The following is a 20938-nucleotide window of genomic DNA, read 5'->3' on the forward strand; positions in this document are numbered from 1 at the left end:
CGCAAGTTACGTTGCATACGTAAGTCGAACATCTTTCGCGAGATTGGACGGGTGCGGATGGACTGGTTGTATCATGTCCTGTCGGGCCGAGCTGACTGCATGATGAATTGAATCCATGGGTGGACGGAATCGGGTTTGAGCTCTTCTGAGACGGGGACCTTGGGAGAGCGGCCTTTGCATCTACGATTCCTCGGCTTTTTTTTTCTTGTTCTTTTTTTCTTTTCTTCTTCACAGACACCCGTCTGGTTCTGCGTAGATACCTCTTCATGCATGGGACTTTGCCGGATTATACCACATCACCCTGGTTCTTGTCATGTTTTTTTATTCGCCTTCCCTATATCTCATGATACATCTCCGGTTCCCGTGGGGGGTTTCCTACTCTCTGATATACCATATGGGTGGTTCTTGGGGTGAATGACGGAGCATGACTGGACATGGGACATGAATATGAACATTAGGCCTACTAAGGCGAAGCGTCTTAGACTTATGCTACGCGTGGGATCGACCTGGCCTGGGTCCAGCTCGATTCGGTTTGGTACAAGGTCTTGATCTGGGCCGGGACGCACAATAAAGCAACAGATTGCATCCGGCACTCTTTTGATGGACTGACTGTAGAGTGATGTCGGGAAAGTCATCTTGTCTCATTTGGCTGTGGCCGTGACAACCTGCGGTGAGTCGGGCTACGAGAGCATGTTATATATGACTGGCTAGAGTCGCATGAATGCTCTTGAGTGTAGGACAAAGCCGACATAGGTTTACCCACACTTGGGGCAAGATCGTTGGCAAGATACTTGAACCCCGGACTCCCACGCCACGCCCGAGCCGGCCACGACCGGCGAAGAGAAGAGCGGTGCTCCGCAAGGCGACGGGTCGACAACGGGCTGAGACAGCAGGCGATGTGACGACAAGTGCCAACAGTCTTTGCCCCTGGGAGAGGTGTCCCCGGTCCAAATCCATCGAGTCACATAGAGCATCGTTAGAAAACAAAAATAAACTAGTTATTATGAACCATTTATTCATTCATTCTATTACGATCTTTTTTTTTTTTTTTACCAACCCGGGGGAAGCAGTGGGAAGGGCACTCCGATATATCTCTCTGTTAGCCCCCCCCCCCCCCCCCCCCCCCCCCCCCCCAACCCCTCAGCCATGCCGCCACTCCCAACACAAAGACGCACACCAGCAGGTCATGCCGGACAGTACCCAGGACCTGGACGTACCGCATCGCCAGCTCGACCTTGCTCCTCGGGCCGGGGGGCAGGAAGGAAGCGACCAGGCCGAGGATGCCGCTCGCGCCGGCGGCGGCAGTCGAGTCGAGCGGGCTTTCGCCGCGGCCGAAGAGGAGGTAGCGGGTGCCGAGCAGGAGGGCCTCGGCGGTGGCGAAGGCCCAGAAGAAGTTCCTGGTCAGGTTCAAGTTCAAGTCGCCGCCCGCCGCAGCCGCGGCGGCGGTGGTGTCGTCGGCCGTGTCGGGCTGCCCGAGCTGCGAGCGGAGGAGGCGGGCGCGCTCCTCGGCGGAGCCGGCGGCGGCGGCGGCGGCGCGGTCGCGCGACAGCTTGGTGCCCGTGAAGGGCGTGTACAGGGCGATGTACAGGCCCAGGGCGAGGGCGATGAGGGCGTGCAGGAGGCGCCAGAGGGAGGCGTAGCGATTCGGGGAAGCGGTGGGTTGCCGTTGTTGTTGGTGTTGTTGGTGTTGTTGAGCGGGGAAGGGCGCACCGCCTCCGAAGGGGTTGTTGTTGTTGTTGTTGTTGTTGTTGTTGTTGGTAGTGGTGCCGCCACCTAGCATCTGCATCATCAGGCGCATCATCGGGTCGTCTTCCATGGCCGGGGGCATCCCGGGCATCCCGGGCATGCTGGGGGCTGGGGACGCGGGGCCGGGAGGGTCGAGGCCGAACATGGTCTGACGGAGCTGGGCGTCGGAGATGGTGCCGCTGCCGGCGGTCGTGGCGATCTTGTTGGCGGGCGCGACTCGCGGGGTGGTCCGGGGCTGGTAGAAGTGCTCCGAGATGTCGACTTCTTCGGGGTCGGCGTGCTGGGGTCGGGCGGCGTCGGTGGCGGTGGCAGCAGGAGAAGGAGCAGTGGCAGTCGTCGTCGCCGCCGCCGCCGCCGTTGTTGCGGGCGCCGGCACCGGTGAGGTGGCTAAAAAGAGAATCATGCTGTTAGCTGTCGGATTGAACCCGGTCGGATTGCCTCGGGGCAACTTTGCAGACCAGACCCGGGCTCACCTCGCTGAAATCCGCCTCCCAGACCGGTGATTTTGTTCAACCTGTTCTCGGCGCCGGCCTTGATCTTCGCTTCTCGCCGGGCCTTGCGCAGACGTGCCTGCTCGGCCGCGCGCGCCGCCGCCGCTTCCTCGTCTGGCGTCAACGTTTCCGTCATGGTCGAGTTCAGTTGAATCTCTCTCTCTCTCTCTCTTCTAGGCGAGTCGTCTCTGTGGTGTGTTCTCGAAGAATAAGGCGTGCCGAGCTCGGCAAGCTGGGGCGAGTCGAGTCGAGTTGGGGCTGTCGATGCGATCGATTGCGATGATGTGGAGGCTGCTGAGTTGTCCCAGCAGAAGCTCCAATCCCTTATCTTATCAGAGTTCAAGCGTGAACATGTTGTGAAAGTGAACTTGAGGCCGCCCCACCCTTTCTGGCGCTTTCTCTCTTTCCTTTTTTGTCTCCCTGCGGAGTAGGTAGCATCCCTGAACAACTCGCTGCTTCCTGGGAGCCCTGCACTGCCCAGAAGCTGCCACTACCTTTCTGTAAATTCAATCTCCAGTGAACGAAGTCAAAAGCGAACATACGCATCATGGCCCATGATAGATCATTTCCAAGCCACGGGATGCAATCACGAATCTCCTCCTTGGCAAATTGGTGTGAACCATTTCGCAAGCTGATCCAAGGTCGGAGAAACCGGTCTTTGTGGCCAGGGAGTCCATGACGCTGCAACCGAGGTTATGTACGGATTACAATGCAATACATTCATACACACTGATACAGTTGCTTCTAGTCGCTGAGCCGAGCCATTGCCGTTGTGTAATGTCGATGGCGTGTCGCAGTGCAGTTCCATGCTAACTACCCTACGGAGAGTCTGTGTAGTTTGGGCCGAAGACACCCTTCAAGTATGGATTACAGAAGAACACAGCAAGAGGCAGAAATGACCCTCGCCTCTTGTCCGCCATACACATCGAGACTATGATGAATCCCGTCTAGTGTACCGAGTTGGTCGTTATACAACCCTTTCAGGACACCTACAGTCAAGTGACTGAGTGGTTACTTCCCCAAGAGAGGCACGTTGAGCGGTTCGCGATTGAAGAGCCTCTGATTCAAGCTTGACATTCTCTCCTCTTCGCCGCTTTGAGGACATTTCGGGGCCCCATGGACGAGCGTGGTGCTGCCGCCGAGGAGGAAACCGGGGGCGGCGAAGTCGTCTTTTCGGGGCACGGAATGGGGCCGGTTGGTCAGGATGAGGTGAGGTGAGTTGGACTGCTTGGTGCTCCGCCGATCGTGTTGCCCCTGGAATGTAGTCCTCTTCTCTCTCCCTCTTCAACCTCGGTCCGCTTCGCGGTACACTTCGTACTCCGTGTATTATCCGTAGGGATGTGGCCTACCTCCAAATAATGTTCCGCTTGGTTCTTCGCCATGGGTTACAGGATAGATTCGAATAAGTATCGTAGACAAAACAGCAGGGCTGGCTTGCTGGCTTGCTGGCTTGCTGGCTTGCTGGCCGACTGGCTGGCTGGAAAGTGATCGCTTCGTAATGACAGCCCCGGTTGGCGAGTGAGATGTACCAAATCGCATTTTTCTCGTCGCGCGCCTACAATCTAACACTGACCATAAATACGACCACATCGTTACCTCTCTCCGTCGTCCACTCCTTCTTTCCCCCCTATCCCGACAATCTACTTAAGGCGTAGCCTTGCTCATGCTAATCAGCCTCTTGAGACCAACCTGTATCACCACGCATCAGCAACGGCACTTTTACACAGCCAGCTGGGAAGGGAAAGGAAAAAAAATTCGTAACTCACCATCCACTGCCCGCACTCCTCCATCTTGTCCCGAAGAATCTCCGTCTGCAGCTTCGACGCCAATTCGTAGTTCTTCCCCGTGATCGCCTCCGCAATCGTCGTCAGCTGCTCGATGGTATCCGGGCGTACCAGCTCCTCGTTGTTGAGGTGGTCAAAGAGCAGGTTCAGCCGCTTCTGCGTATCCTTGACCTGCGGCGCAAAGGCCGCGGGCGCTTTGGACGCCACACGCTGCATGTCCTGGCTCAGGAGCTCCACCATGCGCTGGGCGTTGGGTGGGATGTGGGAGCGGTCGCCAGGGGGGTGCCGGTTCGTTTGCGAAGGCGCCGACGCCTTGGGCGACGTGGGGCTTTGGGACGCCGGTGCCTGGGCCGCGGCCGGAGGGCCGCCCGCCGCGGGGGGAGGACCAGACCTCGGCGGCGGACCCACAGGTGGCCGAGATCCCTGGGGCGGCGGCGGTACTGAGGACTGCTGCTGAGAAGAAGAAGGAGGAGGAGGAGGAGGCGCGGCTTGGAAAGTTGGCGGCGGGGCGTAAGGGTTCGCCGGAGGAGGTGCTAGCGGGGTAGATCCGGGAGGACCTTGATTGTATGGTTGGGCCGAAGGCGCCGGAGCCGGCGCGTACCTGTTGGACGGCGGAGGGCCTGCAGGAGGAGGGTTATAAGGGGATGCCGTCCTCGGGGCGGGCGGGGGCGCCATCGGAGAAGCCAAGCCGGTTGCCGCCGGTGGCGGAGGCGCGTACGGGTTCGAACCGTTGGACGTCACCGACCCCGATCGCGGCGGCCCAGAGGGAGGAGGAGGAGGAGGAGGAGGAGACGTCACGTTGCGAGGAGGCGCAGACCCTTTGGGAGGAGGGGGAGGAGGGGTAGGGGCGCTCCGCTGATAAGGCCCGGCCGGGCCGGTCTGGCCCGGGAAGGGAGATGTGATAGGTGCCACGCTCGGGGTGGTTCTGCGGACGGGGGGCTTCGTAACCATGGGCACGTCATTCCAGTTGCCCACGTCCTTGTTGATCTTGGGCGGAGGACCAGTGTTCCTCGGAGGGGGAGGAACCGACGCTCCCGAAGGTCCGTACCCTGCGCCTACCGGCTGAGAAGGAGCAAATCCGGCAGCTGGCACGTACGGGGACGCGCCGGATGGTGCATACTGAGACGTCGCCGTCGGGGGTGCGTACGGGTTCGACGACGTTGCTGGGGCGGGTTGGATAGGAGCAGGGGGCGCATAAGGATTGGGATTGCTCGCCGCAGCCGGCGGGATGGATGCGGGCTGCCGGTAGCCCACCGGCGTCGGGCCGCGGGAGGATACGCGGGCGCCGGGAGCGGCAGCACCTTGACGCTGCGCCGGTTGGGAAGCCGACTTTTGAGTGGCGAGCTTGACGCGGTTCCTGGCCACCTCAGCAGCGGGGTAGTTGGTCGGAAGCAGGTCCAGATATCTCTGGGCGACGGACAACTGGCCGTGGCCGGCAACGATATCCGCGTACTGCGTGTACTTGTCGTACAAGGACGCGAGCTTCCAGCCCTCGCTGAGGTCCTTCTCGGTGTCTGTGAACTTGGTGACGTGGCGGAAGATGGTGACCTTCTCGATGAAGTGCTGCAGCGACCTGGCATGGATCGAAAAGGTAGAGTCGTTGCTGGCCTCCTGGAGCCCGGCCTGCTCCGCTTCCTCGAGCTCGGCGATCCAGATATCCACCACCTTTTCGAGCTTGGAGCCGACGAGATAGCAGAACGAAGCGTCCTTCCTCGGGCCCACCTCGAGGATGCGGTCGCCGAGCGCCTCGCAGAGGTCGGGGAACTCGGAAGGATCGGCGAAGGTGCAGAGCGTGACCATGGTCTCCTTCCAATTGCTCAGGTCCGCGTTGTACACGACATCCCACAGGTTCTTGCCAATCACCGAGTTGATGAGGCGGAGATAGCTCGGGCTGCCCTTCTTCTGGGCGAGATAGCTTTTCTGCACCTTGTCCACCAGCTCCTTGCCGCCACAGTTCGCGAGGATGAAGGCGTCGGCGACCCTGTCCTCGTTCAGGCAGAGATCGACTGCCTTCTCGAAGTTCCCGAGGATGACGGCCTTGGTGATTTGATCCTCGGCCGAGCTGCCTTCGCCCAGGAGCTGGAAAGGGTTGTCCGTCTTGGCGCCCTTGGCGGCGGTGAGGTCGGACAAGAAATCATCGCCGTCGTCGACATCGGCCCACATGCTCGTGACGCGCTTGTGCTTCTTCTTCCCGTCTTCTCCGTTGGTCTGCGGCGGGGCCAGCCCGGTCTCCTTCGGCTCTTCCTTTGTCTCGGTAGCCTCCGAGTCGGCAGCCGCAGCGCTGGGAGGTTCTGCATCCTTGGCGAATCCCAGGTATTCAATGATCTTGGTGCGTCCGTCGGACTCGCTCAGCGTCTTCAGCACCTGCCAGTCGGCCTTCTCTTCCTCCGTCTTGGCGTCGGCCACGTGAGAGTCGCAGATGGCTGCGATGTCTCCGTTCTTGTACGCCTCCTCGAACTTCTCGGTGGCCGAGCCAATGTCGGAATCGACCGAGAAGCTCGATATCTGGATCTTGGAAGACCTGGGTTGGCCGGCAGGCGTGTCGTTCTTCCTGAAGGTGACGAGCTTGCCACCATACCCAAACGAGACGCCGACCGGCCGCTCGAACCAGACGGGCGCCCTCGGAAGCGAGAAGGAAGCCCCCTGGAGCTGGGTGGGAGCCTTGGAGAAGAAATCGTCGTCGTCCATGCTCGCCTGCGCCGTCGGCACGGCGGAGGGGTTCGTGTTTTGCAGCGTCTGGATGGTGATCTTGCCGTCAAACGAGGCGGTCGCCACCAGGTTCGGGTTGGCGGGGTCGAAGCGCGTCAGGAAGGTCCAGTTGGTGGCCTCCGGGAACTCGCCGTACCGCTCTCCGGTCTGGGGGTTCCAGACGAGGGTCCTGTTGTCCTTGCCGCAGGAGAGCAACAAGCCGGGATCCTGCTGACACCACGAGAGCGACAGGATGCCCTGGTCGTGTCCCTGCAGCGTCTTCTCGGGCGCCTGCGAGTTCCTCAGATTCCACAGGAGGATGACCGGGGTATTGTCGTCGGAGGTGGCGGTTAGGAGGTTCGTGGAGTTGTTGGGGTCCCAGGCGATCGCGCTCACGGGCTTGCGGTTGTTGTTCAGCGTCAAAGACGCCTTCTTGGTCTTGAGGTCCCACACGGTGACGAAGCCGCCGGCACTGCCCGTCGCCAAAATGTTGGAGACCCTCCGGTTCCAGGCCACGCAGTCGATGTCGTGGGCTGCGGCGGTGCCCAGGCGGAAGGCAGTCGAGGTATCGTTAACATCCCAGATGAATAGCTCGCCCTTGACACCGGCAGTGGCGAGGACCTGGGGTCGCACCGGGTTGAACTGAAGCGCCTTGATGGGCCCGGTGTGCTTGGTGTCGCGCGACATGAGGGCTTCCTCGCCGGCAAGGAGCTTGGCGGCGTCCCACAGCTGCAGCGAGCCGTCCTCCATCGCGCCGGCAACGACACCCCGCGGGTGCTCGTCGCTGGGGGCACCCCATGCTATGTCGTAAAATCTTCTGCAGCGGTTAGCGTCGAACGTGCGGCCGGGGGAGTGCGATGCGCGCGTACCTGGACTCGGTGCTGATGCTGGCGACTGGCTGCAGCTCCAGGCCCTGACCTGGGTCGTCGAGGTTGAGGTCCCATAGCTCCAGCTTGGTCTCGTCCGAGAAGTCGGCATCGACGGCGCCCGACCTGGTGCCAGTAACCAGGATTGGATTCGGGCCCGGCGACCACGCAAAGGCCGCCGTCCTCGGGATCTCTCTCAGCCGAACCATGGCGGCGTCGGTTGTGCGGAGCGACTTTGGGGGAGGGCCGACCGAGAGGTGTCAAGCTTGCTTGTCGTTGCTGTTATTTTTGTTATTTTATTATTTTTTTGTTGTTTTGCGACCGGAAACAAAACAATTAGGCCGAGTACAAAAAAAGCACCGAATTCCCTACCACGGCAGACGTCGGGCCGTGAGGGCGGAGGTTGGCGGTGCGGATCAATGCGAGATCGAGTTCGATGCGGCGTGTTGCCAGATTGCCTCGACTCCCGACAATCCGTCTCCAGGAGATGCGCCCCATAATTCCTGCTATCTAGGTTACACCTAAACCTCTTTCAGGTACCCTCCCTCCAAGGTACTTGGTAATTTTGGTATTACTGTGCAGTAGTACAGTAACCAACTCTGTCAACCCTAACCCTGTTATCATTGCCATCCGGCGTAGCTCGGCCTTCTTCAACCTGGCGAAGTTGGTTAGGTACGGCATGCACTATAAGGCTTGATAATACTGTGCAAACTCTAGTTTAGATGCAATTGTGAGCCTCAGATTCAATGAATTGTGTGCACAACTTGGTGAGTTATTCCAGCCACCGCTGCATGACGTATCATTACCAGTTCTCCGTACAGTGCGGCGAGAACCTGCCACTTGTGGCGTTCTGCTCACTGGGCAGGTGGGGCTAACTCCAAGCTCTACCGCGTCAGAAGCTTACCAGTGACCTGAGCTCAGTATCCGTACGGAGTAATCCGTGTAGAATACATACTGGGACGGAACCAGACAGCGACCGGCACGTGATATCCATTGTGAACAACAGCCAGGATCTCCCTCTTACACGACGCTTGTTGACAGAAGACTTTGGACTGCAAATCAAACCTAATACAGCGCAAAAAGGAAACAAGAAAAAAAAAATCAAAGGACAAGAAGGAAGTAGAGAAAGAAGATCAAGAGCTGAGAATCGATCACCTCCACACTAGCGCTCCTCTCACAGCTTCTTGCCCACCTCAACCTCCCCCGCTCCGCCGCCCCGCCCCCCCCCCCCCCAAAAAAAAAACCACCTCCGGGAAGGAAGAATGACAGACACAACGCGGTGGAAGGCCACCGTCTACGTCGGCGGTCTCGCCCCCGCCGTGACAGTCACCACGCTGCAAGAAGCCTTCCTCCCCTTTGGCGAGATCGCCGACGTCTCGCTGCCCAAGAACGAGAACCCCAACACCGCCGCGGCCGAGCCGCACCGCGGGTTCGCCTACGTCGAGTTCGAGGACCCCGAGGACGCCAAGGAGGCCATCGACAACATGGACCAGGCCGAGCTGTTCGGCCGCGTCATCAGGGTGTCGGCTGCTAAGCCGCCCAAGAGCGCCGGACAAGGACTCGGGGCGAAAACGGCCGTTTGGGAGCAGGTACGTCTCAACGGTTTGCGTTTCTTATTTCCTCTCCTGAACACATTCTCTTCCCTCCCCTTTCTTCCGCATTTTTTTTTTTTTTTTTTGGTTTCCGGGATGAGTTGAGGGTTAACCGGGTCTACAGGAGGGGTGGCTTGCAGAACATGCGGTTAGTGAGGAGGATAGGTTGGCGGCCGAGCAAGCTCAGAATGCGAGACTGGACGACCCGATGCAGGGGCTAGAGGGATTAGACGTTGCTGGGCCGAAGCCTGAGTGATGGCACGAGTCCTAGGAGGATAGCGCGGGTTCACAGGTGACATTGTACACGATCGTCGGCAGGGTTCTCAGGTTTGGGACGGAGCGCTCGAATCGATACCACGGGATTGCATAGTTACGGCGTTGGGGCAGCTTTGGGAAGAGGTTTGTGAATCAAGGGAAATGCATGTTTTTTTCACACGCCTTGGGCGGCCTACCTTTGAGACACAGAGGGCCTAAATCACGTCCCATAGTTCGCCCAACTCAATCTCCTTTTCATATACAATACCCAGCCATTCCAAGTCTAACGAGCTTCCTCCCACCAGCTCCAGCCTACAGTACCGCTTCCCTTAGTGGTGCTCCTCCTGAGCGTGAGAATCCGCAGCGCGGTTTTGCCTCTTGAGGCGGATGTTCTTGTCAGTGGCGAGATGACGGAAGCTCGAGTAGACAGCAGCCGTGACAGCGAACGCAACGACGACGCCTGTGTGAGCCTGTAAGCATGATGCCGGCTGAGATTAGGAAACGGCGCATTGGGGGAGGGGGGCTTACCGAGGGGCAGCAATTCGGGGGGGATCTGCTTGAGGCGGCGGAGACGCTGCGAGACAGTGTGCGCTACACTCGGGGGAGCCTTCATGTCAGCCTCCACACCCTCTCTTCGATTCCAATGTATCCGAAATCGTGTTCGACGCTCTCTCCCTGTCTTGTCGTCGTCCAATGGTTTCACGTACCGGACTGCTCCTCCTTCTGCATATCTGGGTCAGTTCTGACGCAATGGAACAAACCGGGCGCGGGAATTGCCTACCGGAATCGGCCGCATCATGCGAACCGTAGGGCGGAACATCCGCAGGGAACGCGTGGCGTACATTGTGAACAGGAAGTGAGCGGAGATGTTCCTCTGTGGGAAAAAAAAAGCTGGTGGTTGTGCAGCAGCCGATTGGGGAATCTTGTAGCTTCGGGAAGTTGAATCAACGATTTGGCGACGACCCGAGAGAGAGAGGAGCTCGGCTGCTTGAACAGAGAGGCCCCCACAAAAAGAAGCTCCATTCGGCCACTGAGATCAGCCCACAGGACAAGTCTTGGCTACAAAAAAAAGAGGAAAACGTGCCGCCAGCCAATGAATTCCCTCAGATCCTGCAATGGCCCGCTTTGCGCATCATGATGGGCACTGCGCGGACAACCCGAGCCGAAACTGCCTTCCCGAGCTCTGACCATTTCCCACGTCGAACGACTCCGACAAATCAACCCGTCGCAACCTCCCCAATTGAACCTGTCTCGCTGGTGAGCTGCTAGAATCGCCCAACATGTCCGACGACGAGCGCGTTACCAAGCCCTTCAAGTTCGTCACAGGTATGATTGAGTGTTTACCCCCATCATCGCAAATTCCCTCGGCGAGAAAAAACCGGACACGGCTTTTGATCATGACATGACCGGAACACGTCACTAACGCTCACCGCAGCTGGTATGTACCGCCGCTTGTATTCCGCAGATTCTCTATCCCGAATTCCGAATTGGCTATCTGGCAAAACGAGTTGGAGAGCGAGAGAGAGAGAGAGCACAGAAGCTTAGCTGGGATTGGGGGAGAGGATGGATAGGACGGAGGAGACCCGAGTGACAAAGTGCACGCGATCTGACGACGTCTCTGTTGCGTAGGTGTCGACGCCCGCTTCCCGAACGTCAACCAGACCAAGCACTGCTGGCAGAACTACGTCGACTACCACAAGTGCATTCTCGCCAAGGGCGAGGACTTCGCCCCCTGCCGCCAGGTTAGCTTTCCACCCCGTCCCTTGGAGCTTTGGGAGGCCCGGATGATGGAGGAACATGTTATCATGGAGTACGGTTGCTAAACAAAAGCGATGTTCATAGTTCTGGCTCGCCTACCGGTCTCTGTGCCCCAGTGGATGGTATGAGCGGTGGGATGCGCAGAGAGGTATGGATCGGAACCTCACTTGTTGCCCGTTTCCTCGGGGCGAACTGGTGGCTAACATACCTAATAGAGGCTGGCAACTTCCCTGTTCGTCTGGATCAGTAAGGGGCTGCGGTAAAGGGGATTTTGTCCAAGCGGGGGTCTCTCGGTCTGGACCATGTTATAGTAGGCTCAAGACAGTAGAAAGAGGACACGGAGAGTTGGGATTGTTCCATTTGTACACATCACGGTGACACTACAGTGGGCAAGAACACCAAAGAGAAGTGCTGTGTTTCAAATCGCATACCGAGAGTGCCTGATATCGTCATATCAATCAGTGTTGTTCGTGACCCTTGAACGCCATCCCCCGCGCCGACCCATGGATGCCTCCCATCACACAGAAAGCCAAAGATCGCCAAGTAGCATTACAGTCTAGTCCCATCTCCTACATGCCAAGCTATTTCTTTGCTTCTTCGCTCTCGCTCTCATCATCCGAGCTCATGAACTCATCGTCTTCGTCAAAGCCGATAAACCTCCTGGCGGTAGCCGTTCCGTGGCTTTTTCCGTTGCCGTTGCCGTTGCCGTTACCATTCACGACTTCCTTCTCCTTCCCCTTTCCTTTGACGTCTACCACTGGTTCCGGCTCCGAAGGAGGTGTAGTCACCTTGGAACCCCCGCTCTCGTCCTGGTCCATCTCATCATCATCCATGGCCTCGTCTCCGTCTTCATCCGCAGAGGAGCCGCTTCCGCTCCCACTCCCGCTCTCGCCCGCCAGTTCCCCAAACAAGTTATCCCTGTAGCCGCCCCTCTTCATGGCCTCGAGGACGGCCTCCCTCGTGCGCTCGCCGACCTCCTCCTTGTCCTCCACCCACTTCCCGTCCAGGCCGACCTTGCGGCTGCCGTACTTGATCTCCTCCTGGCGGCGCTCCGTCATCTCGACGATCTCCTCCCACCGCTTCCGCCGCCTCTCCTTCTCGCGGCGGTCCATCTCGGGCTTGATGGCCAGGTACTCGGCGAGCGCCTTGGCCTCGGTTACGGTGCGCAGCCGCCGCCCGTCGAGGTTGCGCGACGAGCCGTTCTCCTCGGCCCCGTTGGGGCCCTTCCTGCGCTTCGACATGCGCCCGCCCGCCGCGCGCAGCTGCGAGCCGAAGCCGCCCTTGCCGCCGACGAGCGGGGCCGACAGGCGGAGCGGGAGCAGATCGGTCTGGATCTGGCCATAGCCGTGCTCATCTTGGGCGGGGGTGGGGGCGGCGGCGGTGGTGGGAAGGAAGTGGCTGATGGGAAGGGCGGAGTTGAGCGGGACGGAGCGGCCCGAGAGCGTCGTCAGGAGCAGGCGGGTGTTGGAGGTGGTGGCGGAAGGCGGGAGACGGCTGTCGAGTTCGTCGAGAAGCGAGGAAACGGGGGTTGTGGGCGGCAGAGCGAGCGACAGAGTCGGCGGAAGGCCGGACCCCGCAAAGCTCGTGATGAGAACGTTGAGTTTGCTCGGAGCCATCGTTGTTGGCGTGGTGTAAGTCTGCGCGCTGGTGGTGTAGTGATGTGGTGATTTCTCAGTGGGAGATGGCGATTAAGTTGACGAGGTTTCCGGTTGCGATTGGGAGGGACCTCCCAAGTCGGATCACTTTTTTTTAAATGGATTGCGAGTCCGTTGTCGAAGCAACGCTCAAAGGAGGATTTGATGAAACGTTGTTCAAAGTCGACGCGCAATACATTGGGCGGTCCTGGCGTCTACGCAGTAAGCTTTGGAGCACTGCAGCATTACGAGGACGATATCGCTGGGCTGCATGACCTGGCCCCGGGGTGGGTCCCGCTCGAGGCAGCTGGAGGAAGTGGCCAAGGGAGGCAGGATTCACGAGCCACAAACGCACGGCAGCTGAGTCCAGATTGCCAAGACCACTTGTGGCTGTGCGCCCCGCTAATTTCGAGCCCTACTACCAGATCGGAATTTTGGCGCCGCAACCCACAAATCACTGCGGTCTTGAATTTTGAAGAGCTCGTCTCTGCATCGCCGACACCTTCCCCAGACCAAGATCACCAATTGTGTCGATACCGGTCCAGCCGCCAAGATGCTTATTCCCAAGGCCGATCGCAAGGCGATCCACGAGGTATGGCCAAACTGGGGTTTGTTCGTTGCAGAGATGGAGATCTTGGGCGAACTGAAAGTTTTACGGGAGGCAGTAGCTAACATTCAAGACAGTACCTCTTCCGCGAGGGTGTCATGGTCGCCGCGAAGAAGTAGGTTCACCGAATCCATTACAAGGCCGCCAGTCGGCCATTTTTTTTTATATTTTTTTTCCATCGCTCGAGCGACAGTGCTACGCTGAAGTTCCTCCCCCCCAAAACACGCGACATCCCATAATATAACCACGAGCCCGAAACTTCTGAACCGCTCCTCGAATAACACGCCCGCGGATGCTAATTCGTTTTAACTCCCTGCAGCTATGAGACGACCCACGAGATTGGCGTTCGCAACCTCTATGTCATCAAGGCCCTCCAGTCCCTGAACTCGCGCGGCTACGTCAAGACCCAGTTCTCCTGGCAATACTACTACTACACCCTCACCCCCGAGGGCCTCGACTACCTCCGGGAGTGGCTGCACCTCCCCGCCGAGATCGTCCCGGCTACCCACATCAAGCAGCAGCGGTCTCACGCCCCGCCCCGCGGCATGCTGGGCGAGGACCGCGGCGAGCGGAGGTTCGGCGGCCGTGGCCGTGGCGACCGTGGTGACCGGGATGGCGGCTACAGGCGCCGTGACGCTGGTGAGGGCAAGGAGGGTGGTGCCCCGAGCGACTTCGCTCCTCAATTGTAAGTCGGCCCGTGGCTGCCGCATCTTTTGGGCGCGGCTATCGTTGGCGGTCTGGCTTTTTTGCTGACTTTTGCGTTTTCCACCCGACAACAGCCGTGGCGGTTTTGGTCGTGGCCGTGGCGGCCGTGGTGATGCCCCTCCCTCGTAAGGCGGACGGCGGATAATCTCTCTATCTCTTGGGTTGCCAGCAACGGCATAACGGCAGGGCACGACATGTACTCGAATGTCTCTGGGGTACTAGGGTCGACCGGCAATGCACCTACTCGCCAGGACCGTGAGTGGTTTGCGCGTGGAGTTGGTGGTTAGAGATCATTCGGAAAACTTCTGCATTCAGGGTCATCATTTGCGGTCAATGCGATTTTTCTCTCACTCGGTCGCTCGTGGTGCCTGTCGTAAGCGGCGGGCGGGTCGCTGGAATTGATGAGCTTACGAACAATCTGAGAGGGAGGGCTCTTATCGCTCAATTGGACGCACCCCGGCCGGTATGCTAAGTGAAATCGAGTCGATGGCGCTGTTGAGATCTCACCATCAATCACAAGGCTCTTCTTTGTTCAGGTCACAGATGATCACAGATGATGGCGTGATTGAGTCAGCTCCGCCCGCCCCGAGTCAGCAGGCGAGTCCTGTAATTTGGTTCTCTAGGAGAGAGAAACAGATGTACCAATCCTGCGCACCCGATTCCTTTCCAACGGAGCACGCAGCAACCGTCCCGCTAGCTGGGGATGTTCAGCCAGCCGTGCCTTCAAGCTCCACCGAAGCTGGGGAGAATAAGCGGCAGAGGTGAGGTTGAAACGAAACAGCGGCCCAGAGGATGGCTGATCTTGTGACAGTTTAAGGGTTGGAACTGTCTCCCGCAGTACGGACTAGTAGTCATTAAAACGCTGTTTCTTCCTTCGACTTTGTGGTGCCGTTTCAGTTCCCGGTCCCGTCATAGGAGAGCTGATTCCTCTCCTCAACCCACACCATTTCTTAATCTTGGCTACGCTCAGTTGATGTCGGACCAGCCACTCTCTCTCCGTCTCGGCCTGTCTGTGTCTCCTCCATTGTTCCCAGCGCTCCAGCCGCTTGGCATCAACCTCAACACCATGAAGATGGGCTCCCTTCCCAAGCTCCCTCGGGATATGAAGGAGTTGAGCTCAGTAGATTCTCAACCAGCACTCACCTCTCGTCTCGGAACAGCGACTTGACCAGATTTGTACCCTGCTTCGAAGGAGGAAACTGTGCTGGTCTCCCATGGCGGCTGACCTGGGCCTCACCGCGCTAATCAGGGCACAAGAGGCCCAAGGATTTCAAGATAAGTCACGGTTCCCATCCCCCCAGCTCCGCGCGGACGACGCGCTGGTCAAGGTGAAGACGTGTGTTGTGTGTGCGGAACAGGCCTGTCGAGAGTCTGGCGTGTTCTTCCCCCCTTTTCCTCCCCCGCCCCCTTTTTGGGTCTCCATCGGTAAAGTCACACGGGACTGCCCCTGGTCACTGGACCGACCCCCCCCCCCCCTTGACGGACCTGACCAGGCAACGAGACAGCCCCCTGAGCTCTGCAGTAGTGTAGCCTACCGACATGCTTTCCCTCACCAGCACATCCAACGAAGGCGAGTTCATCGCCGAATTCCCGCCCATCCTGGGCTCTGAGACCGTCGGCGTGGTGGCTGCCATCGGCCCGAGGGTGACCGACTTCGAGAGTCGCGGCAGACCGCTCGAGGCTGTGCAACCACTGCTCCTACTGTCTGCACGGCGAGGCCCTGCTGTGTGAGAAGGTAAATAGCATCTCCCAGACCGGGGGACGCCATCGATTCCCGTAGCAGAGGCGGGACCCTGGTTGTTTACGGGCTCATGTCTCCTTTTTTTCTTCTCTTCTCTCTCGTTGTTTTTAGGGGAGTGGGCCCCTTCCTTTCCCGGTGTTCTTCGTTTTGCTAGTGATAATACGAATGAGTTATGTGTGAGCAGAGAGCAGCCTCTGGCATGATCTCTCTTGTTCTGCGAGAACAACGTGCGCCCCAACGCAGAGCATCTCAGCTGGTGGCCGTCCAGGAAGATACTTGGGGATGAGCTGCATCGGATCATTGAGTCCTTTTCCGAAGTTCATATGTTCCGGAATGTTCAACCAATCTGCCCTCCCCCCCCCCCTTCTCGCCTCTATTTCCTTTGTCCCTGCTTCGGTACAATGTGGCTGGACTTACCGGGACGTGACAGCGCAAACGGTCGAGTACATTGACTCGACTCGGGCAAAACCAAAGCAATGGGTGTCGTCAACAATATGTTCAAGCTGAAGTAGTACGCTGAGGCGCTAAAGAGCATGAGAATCGAAACAGCTATCGAGGACGGCCATTGTGTTCGATGACTAGGTGATGTGATGCTCAATTGGCTCGTGCGGAAACAACGCTTGCCTGGATGGTTTCTTTCATTCTTCACGCTGCATGCCCTATCACAACAGTATCACGGAGAGCAGGAGAGAGAGCGCGTCGAGCTGAATAGACCAATTCAATAGCATTACCCGAGACCAATCCCCCATTCTCCGCTCCAGTCTATATATATATGTGTGTGTGTGAAGAGCTGTGTCACGAATGCGATCGCTAACCGAATCTTCGACAAGAGAAATGTTTCCACACGCCATGCTTGTAATACCCCGTATGTACAGACAGACACCGCCAAGGTACAAGTGTAGCTGGATGCCGTACTCGAGAGGGAGGTCATCATGCTCAGGCGCCTATGTATGTAGACATGAGGCGTGAAACAGGGAGGGAGACTTGCTTGCCCAGTCGCCTGCTCTTTTCATAGTCCGAGGGGAGAAACGAAGTGACCAGAAGAGGAGAAAAGAGAAACACAAGCGAACGATACTAGGACGCCCGAGACATGCTGCAAAGAGATGTTGACGTGACATGACACCGAAGACACCGACTTGTGTAGTATACGCCATCAGGCCGCCTGACACTTGGCCCTGGAATTCAAAAAAAGGGGGGGGGGGGGAGGAGGACGTAGCGTTAGTGATTGCGGGCCAGCAAAAAACCAGTTCAGATGAGCGTGATTGAAACCAAACGGGGAACAGTAGGCCAAAAGCTGCGGTTTAATCACGCATGCCCCATTGCGGCTTGAGCGTCTTGCTCAGGGCCGCTTGGGTGAAGACCTGGTCGCCGGGCAATCTACTGACACGTCCCGCACCGTTGCGGATGGCGTTGACGTGCAAGGCCGAAAGACCGCTGCGATTGCTCCGGATCGAGCCGGCATCGCTGGCGGTCTCGGGGTCGGCAAACTTGCGGGGCGGCGCGAAATCAAGGGCAGTGAAGGTGCCCGACTTGCGGAGGAGATGCCTGCTCACGCGTTAGCGAGACTCGGGGTGTTCTGGGGACCAATGATACGGCATCAAGAAAACTTACGGGCTCGGAAGCGCAGGGAGCTCGTCATAGGAACTGACTAGTGGCGAATGCGCAGGGACGGGCATCCTGTAAGGGCGACGCTCCCCACAGGGGCTCTGCGAGCGGCCGCGGGCGCGCTCCGCGAACGTCTCTGGCGGTGCGAAGTCGGCGGCGTTCAAGAGGGCAAAGGAGTCGTCAGCAAGCTTGGACGGGGTAGGGAGCGTCGGAAGGTCGGCAGGAGGGGGCACTGGTTTCTTGGGCGCGCGGCTACCGGAGCGGCTGCCCGACATGGCAGAGCCGGCGCGGACGCGGCCGTAGGGACCCGAGGCCGCAGATCCCGGTCGAGAGGGCCCGCCGAGCTGGTTGGAGACAGACGAGCCAGGCCGAGGGGGGCCACGCATATTGGGCGGGAACCTCGCGCTGGCCTGAGACCCATGCGAGCCTCGGGGTGGTCCCCTTGGACCCGGGAACCTCTGACCGGACGGGGGAGGAGTCATAGCCCTGCGGGAGACGGGCTGCGCATACGGCATGACAAACGAGTTGGTGGCAGGATCGAAGTAGGGGGCATCCTGGATGTAGTTGGCGTCGTAGTCCTCGTAGTAGCTCGCGTTGCTCTGATGATGTTGGTGCTGGTGGCCGTTCTGCCCCATTTGCGGCATCGGCGGCACTGGCGGTCTATCTTCAGGCTTTGTGTCATCGAAGTACTCTTTGTAGAAGGATCGAATGCGGTTCGCCCTGTACTCGGGGTCTTCCGACTCCATGATGTCATCCGGCGGGAGTGGGCGGAAACCAACCGAGAGACGACGGTTGTCCTGCTGAGGAACACCCAAGCCACCCTGACTGGCCGCCTTCTGCTGCTCGAACAACTGCGAAGTCCTCTGCATGTTCCGGCCCCTCGGCTCGTCCACATCGAGTTGGCTGCTATTGTGATTTGCCGGAGAAGGGGACGGAGAACGCCGGTCTTGAGGCATCTCTGGCATTTCCGCAAAGTCGAAGTCGTAGTCGACAGGCCGCGGCTCCTCAATGACCGGGGCCGACATCGGGGCATTCTGCTCTTTCTGCGGGGGGGGGCTCGTGGCTCGGCTCTTGTACGAAGAGGTCGACGACCGGATAGATGCTCGCCGGGGTTGGGGCGGAGAAGAGGAGAGTCCGAGCCCGACGGCGGAGGGCTCTGTTGGAGTTTCCACCTCCTGGGCCACCGGCTTCTCGAACGGGTTTCTGCCGGCATCACCGTACTCCACAGACACTCCGGAGTCAGGCGGGCTCGGCTTGGAAGGCGGCGGCTGCGGCACGGTGAGCGACTTCGGCACGGCAGGGGGCGGTTCTTGGATCGCAGTCCCAATTGCCGATTTGTCATTCTGTCTGTCGGGCGAGTCCGAAACCGCAGTTCCAATGGGCGGTAGAGGTCCGTTGGTCGGGGCGCCTGCGGGGCTGCCGGCGGAGTCTGGCAGAGGCTGCTCCGGTCTCGTGTGGCTAGGCTCAGGAGGCTGAAGAGGCGACATGGGGATCGAATTCTGACGCGAACGGCTGCCGTACGAGCCAGGGGAGAAGGGGCCGGCATCCGCGCGGCTCTCTGACCTGGTGTACACCGAAGGGGCCTCATTTCCCCTGCGGAAGGAACGAATTGAGCCAACATCGCTCCCGGCGTATTGCGAGACCGGCTTGTAAGGGTCCTCGTTCTGTTGAAGCGACTTGGCCAGCGAGTTGAGAGATTCGCGCGAGTTGTGGGCGTCCGGGGGGAGAAGGTAGGGGCTGGACAGGTTCATATCCATCGACATCTGCTGACGGTTGAAGCGCTGGCCGCCTTCCTTCTCCCTGCTGATGAGATTTTTGCGCGACTCCTTGGCGGGGCCGCCTCCTTCTAACCCGAAATCCAACGACTTGTGGGGATCATGGAGATCCTCCTGCCTTTGTTTCCTCACATTTCTCCGGTGGAGGTAGAACAGAACGCTGATGGCCACGACAAAAGGAATGCTGCGGACGAGGGTCAGCTCGACGGGACCGACCAGTATACTACAAGCTGCCAAGCTTTCTTACAAGATTCCAAGAACAATGGCAATAGTTGTCGTGCTCGCGCCAATTGGCTTCGTACAGCCGTTCGGATTCTTGCACTCATCCGAATCCGCCCGTGCAACTAAAATCCGAGAGGGGACTCGGAATCCCAGGGTCGATACCGTCGTGCTAATGGCGCCACGCCGCCGGACCGGAATCCGAGGGCCCATCGCGTAGGCGCCCTCAACGTACCGGCCCTTCATCGCTGTTACCCTGTTTCTTCCCACGAGATGCTCCCTTGGATCGAGACTAACGGCCTGGAGAGGTCACGAGACCGATAGCTCGATAGCAGGATGTTTCAATTGGCGTCCGGGGGAGTAGGTGAGCTGGAGAATGTGTCGACCTTCTCGAGTAGCGCGAAGTCCGTCCTGTCGTAACAGTCGTACTGCAAGAGATCGAGTCCAGGCTCGTTGTCATAGACGGATTGAGAAAAGCGGTGTCCGGGCAAGTGTCAATCAATCAATGTCCGAGGATGCCGCAATTGATGCAGGAAAGCCAAGCAGCGCGTTTTTCGTAAATGAGCGGACGCGTTTGAGGTTCGACCACCACGAAACCCAAAGGCGCAGTTCTAAAAAAGAGTGTCGTTGACGAGCGAGGCCGTTTGCCTCGTGTCGGTGTCGCTTGCAAAGGAATGGTACCGCTGCTCGCAGGCGAGACGGGTCAAGGAATGACTGATCACACGTCTGGAGACGATGTGAAGTTGGCAGTAGCGGTCTGGCCTCGGAGTCGAGATCGCTCCTCCGGAAGTTTGTGCAAAAAGAGCGGAAGGGTGAAAGGAGCGTGGTTGTAGGTGAATTAGGGATTAGGGATTAGGTTTTACAGTGCCGGAGGAAGAAGGAGCGGCGTGCTTCCGCAGGCGAGGCCCCGAAAGCGCTAGCACGATCAAGGTACCCCTACCTGCTGTGCCGGTCCCAAATCTCCGTCAGGAGAAGGGAAGGTATTTACCAGGGATGGAGATGCTCTCCGCCCGCCGGCTGTCCACCGCTTGTGCTGTTTCTCCCCCCGTTGACTCTTGGAGTCGCCAGCGAGCGAATAGAAATTGCTAATTTCGTCTCAATCAAAAGGGGTTACGCTGCGGGTCCACCGTGTGGACATCTGCCAGGGGCAGATTCGCTGTTGAAAGCTCAGGCGCCCAATCAGGATCAGGAGACCCGGTTTTTTACTGTAAGCTATCGCGACCGCAGCTGCAACGCGGCTTCGCACCGTTGCGTCGGCCTGCTGCCAAGAGGGGCCCAGATGCAGGAACAGAAGGCCCGCCCAATGGCGCCAATCTCGCGTCTTACACTAGTTAGTTAGCAGCAGAAATAAGCAATGCATTAGAGTAATAACCGTGGTTTCAAGCCCATCGCCTTTTATTTATCGTACAGATTACAAAGGGGCAGCCCACTCACCCTTAAAACGGATGCTTTTGCCAGAGCCTGAGCTTTCT

The 20938-nt window shown here is 58.7% G+C and overlaps 9 protein-coding genes across 9 annotated transcripts; 4 read left to right on the plus strand and 5 right to left on the minus strand.

Moving 5' to 3' along the window:
• Positions 1-484: 484 nt before the first annotated feature.
• On the minus strand, positions 485-2373 carry P884DRAFT_302612 (uncharacterized protein; the record flags this gene model as incomplete). The annotated part of the gene is made up of 3 exons (XM_069444957.1): positions 485-550; positions 1178-2133; positions 2220-2373. 3 exons carry the CDS (start codon positions 2371-2373, stop codon positions 485-487), a joined length of 1176 nt encoding a protein of 391 aa, XP_069294446.1.
• A 1508-nt stretch (positions 2374-3881) lies between these two features.
• P884DRAFT_209180 (uncharacterized protein) lies at positions 3882-7784 on the minus strand (the record flags this gene model as incomplete). The annotated part of the gene is made up of 3 exons (XM_069438920.1): positions 3882-3926; positions 4004-7526; positions 7579-7784. 3 exons carry the CDS (start codon positions 7782-7784, stop codon positions 3882-3884), a joined length of 3774 nt encoding a protein of 1257 aa, XP_069294447.1.
• A 1030-nt stretch (positions 7785-8814) lies between these two features.
• Positions 8815-9573, plus strand: P884DRAFT_250076 (uncharacterized protein). The gene is made up of 2 exons (XM_069440629.1): positions 8815-9164; positions 9292-9573. The coding sequence occupies exons 1-2, from the start codon at positions 8838-8840 to the stop codon at positions 9421-9423; spliced, it is 459 nt and encodes a 152-aa protein (XP_069294448.1). The 5' UTR covers positions 8815-8837; the 3' UTR covers positions 9424-9573.
• A 1-nt stretch (position 9574) lies between these two features.
• P884DRAFT_332133 (uncharacterized protein) lies at positions 9575-10276 on the minus strand. Its single transcript, XM_069445762.1, has 4 exons — positions 10204-10276; positions 10130-10145; positions 9951-10013; positions 9575-9882 (listed from the first exon to the last, which is right to left on the minus strand). Exons 1-4 carry the CDS (start codon positions 10264-10266, stop codon positions 9752-9754), a joined length of 273 nt encoding a protein of 90 aa, XP_069294449.1. The 5' UTR covers positions 10267-10276; the 3' UTR covers positions 9575-9751.
• Positions 10277-10702: 426 nt separating this feature from the next.
• On the plus strand, positions 10703-11430 carry P884DRAFT_302616 (cytochrome c oxidase, subunit VIb; the record flags this gene model as incomplete). Its single annotated transcript, XM_069444958.1, has 4 exons — positions 10703-10748; positions 11052-11164; positions 11265-11328; positions 11396-11430. 4 exons carry the CDS (start codon positions 10703-10705, stop codon positions 11428-11430), a joined length of 258 nt encoding a protein of 85 aa, XP_069294450.1.
• A 180-nt stretch (positions 11431-11610) lies between these two features.
• On the minus strand, positions 11611-13064 carry P884DRAFT_263838 (telomere stability and silencing-domain-containing protein). Its single transcript, XM_069441793.1, has one exon. The coding sequence runs from the start codon at positions 12794-12796 to the stop codon at positions 11762-11764; it is 1035 nt and encodes a 344-aa protein (XP_069294451.1). The 5' UTR covers positions 12797-13064; the 3' UTR covers positions 11611-11761.
• A 291-nt stretch (positions 13065-13355) lies between these two features.
• Positions 13356-14701, plus strand: P884DRAFT_250083 (40S ribosomal protein eS10). The gene is made up of 4 exons (XM_069440630.1): positions 13356-13406; positions 13499-13536; positions 13741-14106; positions 14201-14701. The coding sequence occupies exons 1-4, from the start codon at positions 13368-13370 to the stop codon at positions 14253-14255; spliced, it is 498 nt and encodes a 165-aa protein (XP_069294452.1). The 5' UTR covers positions 13356-13367; the 3' UTR covers positions 14256-14701.
• A 639-nt stretch (positions 14702-15340) lies between these two features.
• Positions 15341-15857, plus strand: P884DRAFT_302619 (uncharacterized protein; the record flags this gene model as incomplete). The annotated part of the gene is made up of 2 exons (XM_069444959.1): positions 15341-15462; positions 15683-15857. The coding sequence occupies 2 exons, from the start codon at positions 15341-15343 to the stop codon at positions 15855-15857; spliced, it is 297 nt and encodes a 98-aa protein (XP_069294453.1).
• A 1311-nt stretch (positions 15858-17168) lies between these two features.
• On the minus strand, positions 17169-19712 carry P884DRAFT_302620 (uncharacterized protein; the record flags this gene model as incomplete). Its single annotated transcript, XM_069444960.1, has 3 exons — positions 17169-17412; positions 17479-19431; positions 19495-19712. 3 exons carry the CDS (start codon positions 19710-19712, stop codon positions 17169-17171), a joined length of 2415 nt encoding a protein of 804 aa, XP_069294454.1.
• Positions 19713-20938: the final 1226 nt, after the last annotated feature.

Source organism: Thermothelomyces heterothallicus, assembly GCF_042370625.1.
Source record: "Thermothelomyces heterothallicus CBS 202.75 unplaced genomic scaffold P884_scaffold_28, whole genome shotgun sequence".
Classification (NCBI taxonomy): domain Eukaryota; kingdom Fungi; phylum Ascomycota; class Sordariomycetes; order Sordariales; family Chaetomiaceae; genus Thermothelomyces; species Thermothelomyces heterothallicus.